General features: G+C 39.6%; 1 protein-coding gene across 1 annotated transcript; it reads right to left on the bottom strand.

Moving 5' to 3' along the window:
* Positions 1–894: 894 nt before the first annotated feature.
* Positions 895–4,335, bottom strand: LOC139415672 (uncharacterized). Its single transcript, XM_071163791.1, has 4 exons — positions 4,005–4,335; positions 3,564–3,909; positions 1,449–1,750; positions 895–1,346 (listed from the first exon to the last, which is right to left on the bottom strand). Exons 1-3 carry the CDS (start codon positions 4,015–4,017, stop codon positions 1,468–1,470), a joined length of 642 nt encoding a protein of 213 aa, XP_071019892.1. The 5' UTR covers positions 4,018–4,335; the 3' UTR covers positions 895–1,346; positions 1,449–1,467.
* Positions 4,336–4,626: the final 291 nt, after the last annotated feature.

Here is a 4,626-nt window from a genome sequence, read left to right as displayed (position 1 = left end):
TGAGGGAAAACACTAACCGAGCAAATCTGCTCATTGCGAGAAGTAGTGGAAAGGTCAGCTCTAAAATAAAGAACAGAAAACAGGAAGGTTTTATATCCTGTTGATTGGTCGGCCCAAGCACGCACTGTAAAACTATATTGGAGAACATAGCCTACTTGCCACATAAGATCGCTTTGAGCCGGTCGGTCTTATGTAGCAAAATTTGAAATTGTGTTTTTTACATCGGATAAAAGCAGAGACTCAGACCTACAAAATGGTATATTTTTGAGGAACAATGTATTTGAAAGATGACAAACTTGTAAGCTCACTTTTGAGAAAATGGCCTTGAATGTTTTGGTACCTACTGGGGAGCTCTCCTTTGTCTACACCCATTCAGCAATGTTCACACCCTCTTAAGCCAGACCCACCCACCTCTTTAAGGATTCACATGTGAGGTCATGTGCTAAATAGTGAGTAGTGTAGAAAAGATTAAGACTAAAAAAGTGGTAAAAGTAGTAGTCTATATAAAATATTTAATAAATATTAGATGATGCTTACCCAGACACATTTGTCTAAATTGATGGGTCATGTGAAATAAATGCTATAATCCCCAGCCAAATCCAAGTACAAAATTGTCATACTTGAGTAAAAGTAAAGATAGCTTAAAAGAAAATGACTCAAGTGAAAGTCATCCGGTAAAATACTACTTGAGAAAAAGTCTAAAAGTATTTTGTGTTAAAAAATACTTAAGTATCAAAAGTAAATGGAATTAATAAAATTTACTTAAGTTTCAAAATTTAAATAAAAAATAATTTCAAAATCCTTAGATTAATAAACCAGATGGCACAATTTTATGTTTATTTCTTTATTACGTAATTTACAAACAAAGGACTTGTGTTTAGTGAGTCTGCCAGATCAGATGCAGTAGGGATGGCCAGGGATGTTCTATTGATTAATGTGTGAATTTAACAATTTTCCTGTCAAAATGTAGCAAGTACTTTCAGTGTCAGGGAAAATGTATGGAGTAAAAAATACATATTTTTATTCAGAATGTAGTGAAGTAAAAGTAAAACATAACTGGTCTGTCCGAACCATGCATGAACAAGGGAATCTATATTCGGAGAGCCTGTTTCTGTCCTGCCCTTGACTTTGTTGCAGGGCATGTGACGTCCTTAGTCTCTTTGTAACAAAACTCCCTTATCTTCTCAAAAATATATGTTTGTCTAGCTGTGTCCAGTCCAGGTGGTGCTTGTATAGGCAGACCATCTATGGGAGGAAGGATGTCAGCGTTGCACAGCTGCTGAAACCTGGTCCTGACTGAGTCCGAACGCTCCTTGCCGACAACACCAGGCTCCAGAGCATTAAAGCTGTAAAACAGGAAATAACTAAATAAATTGAGAAGACATTACAACTTTGCACAAAATCAATTCACCTCACAAGTTTAGATAAGAAGAAGAATAACCTCATACAATGCAATGACAATGATATTCACGTGAAGTGCCGGTACTGTTTGATCTGTAGCAGCGGCCTGAAGTAGAGAGTCAGGTGTTGTTGCCAGCCATAGCTTTCCACCAGCACCGTACCATCCTCCAGTCCAACCAGCTGTGGGATGTTGACCCCTGTCAGAGTGCTGTCCTTCACTTTGCTGGACAACATGCCTTCATCAATCAAGTAGTTGACTTGTTGTGGTATTCCTTCACAGCAGACACCAAACAAGCCACACTTCCGAGGAGTAAAGAAGTAGATGGGACCTGGCTGCAGGCTACTGCATCTGCAAACAACAAAATAACATTAAGATAAATTACAATTAATTGTCTCACCCCTGTCAGTCTGTCTTTACACTGCTCGGTGAAAGGTATTTGCCTTATATATACAGTTGTAGTCGTAAGTTTGCATACACTTAGGTTGGAGTTATTAAAACTTGTTTTTCAACCACTCCACAAATTTCTTGTGAACAAACTATAGTTTTCTCAAGTCGGTTAGGACATCTACTTTGTGCATGACACAAGTAATTTTTCCAACAATTGTTTACAGATTATTTCACTTATAATTCACTGTATCACAATTGTTTACAGATTATATCGCAATTCCAGTGGGTCAGAAGTTTACATAAACTAAGTTGACTGAGCCTTTAAACAGCTTGGAAAATTCCAGAAAATTATGTCATGGCTTTAGAAGCTTCTAATAGGCAAATTAACATAATTTGAGTCAATTGGAGGTGTATTTATGGATGTATTTCAAGGTCTACCTTCAAACTCAGTGCCTCTTTGCTTGACATTATGGGAAAATCTAAAGAAATCAGCCAAGACCTCGTAAAAAAATTGTAGACCTCCACAAGTCTGGTTCATCATTGGGAGCAATTTCCAAACACCTGAAGGTACCACGTTCATCTGTACATACGCAAGTATAAACACTATGGGACCACACAGCCATCATACCGCTCAGTAAGGAGACTGTCTCCTAGAGATGAATGTACTTTGGTGCAAAAAGTGCAAATCAATCCCAGAACAACAGCAAAGGACCTTGTGAAGATGCTGGAGGAAAAGGGTACAAAAGTGTCTATATCCATAGTAAAACGAGTCCTATATTGACATAACCTGAAATGCCGCTCAGCAAGGAAGAAGCCACTGTTCCAAAACCGCCATAAAAAAGACTGACTATGGTTTGCAACTGCACATGGGGACAAAGATCGTTGAAGAAATGTCCTCTGGTCTGATGAAACAAAATAGAACTGTTTGGCCATAATGACCATCATCATGTTTGGAGGAAAAAGGGGGATGTTTGCGAGCCGAAGAACACCATTCCAACCGTGAAGCACGGGAGTGGCAGCATCATGTTGTGGGGGTGCTATGCTGCAGGAGGGACTGGTGCACTTCACAAAATAGATGGCTTTATAAGGAAGTACAATTATGTGGATATATTGAAGCAACATCTCAAGACATCAGTCAGGAAGTTAAATCTTGGTCGCAAATGGATCTTCCCAATGGACAATGCCACCAAGCATATTTTCAAAGTTGTGGCAAAATGGCTTAAGGATAACAAAGTCAAGGTATTGGAGTGGCCATTACAACGCCCTGACCTCAATCCCATAGAGAATTTGTGGGCAGATCTGAAAAAGCGTGTGCAAGCAAGGAGGCGTACAAACCTGACTCAGTTACACCAGCTCTGTCAGGAGGAATGGGCCAAAATTCACCGAACTCATTGTGGGAAGCTTGTGGAAGGCTACCCGAAATCTTTGACCCAAGTTAAATAATTTAAAGGCAGTGCTACCAAATACTAATGGAGTGTATTTAAACTTCTGACCCATTGGGAATGTGTTGAAATAAATAAAACCTCAAATAAATCATTCTCTCTGCCAATATTCTGACATTTCACATTCTTAAAATAAAGTGGTGATCCTAACTGACCTAAGACAGGGAATTTTTACTAAGATTTAATGTCAGGAATTGTGAAAAACTGAGTTGAATTGTATTTGGCTAAGGTGTATGTAAACTTCCAAATTAAACTCTATATATATTTTTGGAGTGTACATCTATCTATCCATCTACGTCCTTAATCAGTATAAAGGAGGAAATGTTGCTAACTTGTTGAGCAAAATCAAAGCTGTAATGCATCCTGATGTCTTTGCTTGCTGGTTCAGTAGGGCCCCCAGAGGTAACTGCAGGTCTTGACAGGTGGTCTTGCAGTCAGCAACCGTCTTCTGGTAGACAGACCGCTCACTCTGAACAAGCAGGAGATGCTGCTCTTGCTGCTCTTGCTTCTTCAGCTTGGCTGACTTAACAGCTTCTGGCAGATTGGCAGATCTGAAGACCTGATAGTTGTTCCTCTGGCACTGCCAGCACAGGTCTGTGCTGGGTTTAGTGCTTGAGATGTGAGGCAGCAATTTTCTCCACAGATTCCTGAAGGAAGGCAGCCCGACTACACGTACCTCTGGAAAATACAGAAATAACGTGAGATCAATAAAAGTAGTGCCAATCATGTTGGAGGTCAATTAAATAATCAAAACGTGTTTAAACTTTACATACCATGTGTTGTCATTGATTACTTGTACAGACGCCACACTGCTGCACTTTTCACATGGGATGGCAGCAGCTTTCCACCTAAGTGTTTGTGTGGGTGACGTCCTGGTAACACTATTGCATTTTCCTCTGCGTAGTTGTTGATAAAGTTCACCACTCACTGCAAGTCCTCATGCTTCAGGTGTAACCTGTGCTTGCTTGGGCCAGCTCTCTTTTTGATGGGAGGCATTAGACCATTCTCCTTGTATGACCGGTGGAGGAGAGTCAGGCGTGTTCTACTGATGCCGAATGACAAATTCCAAGTACAAATATTTTAGGATTATTTTACTATAGATACCAAATGAGATTCTGAGATATCACTACACACAGGTCATACACGTAATGTTAGCAAGCCAGTCATCTAACGTCAGCTAGCTAGCTAACAGAAAGCTTTAACTTGTTTGTTTTTTGTTTGTTTAGAAATGTAGCTAGCTAGCTAAACAATAAACCATTATCCGAATCCTTGGAGTACTAGCAATACAAACCGATTGGCATAGCTAGCTAAAGTTAACCAAATAGGTTCAATGTTAGCTAGTTAACATTAGGCTATAGCTAGCAATGCGAAATGGCATTCTGAGATATCACTACA

The sequence above is a fragment of the Oncorhynchus clarkii genome, chromosome 8 (genome assembly GCF_045791955.1).
Source record: "Oncorhynchus clarkii lewisi isolate Uvic-CL-2024 chromosome 8, UVic_Ocla_1.0, whole genome shotgun sequence".
NCBI lineage: Eukaryota > Metazoa > Chordata > Actinopteri > Salmoniformes > Salmonidae > Oncorhynchus > Oncorhynchus clarkii.
This window is presented reverse-complemented; position numbering and strand designations above follow the sequence as displayed.

Excerpts from the sequence above, each read along its gene's own strand:
- LOC139415672 (XM_071163791.1), bottom strand. Across the intron at positions 1,751-3,563 it reads GCTTTGATTTTGCTCAACAA|ATGCAGTAGCCTGCAGCCAG; the intron begins GTTAGCAACATT and ends TGTTGTTTGCAG.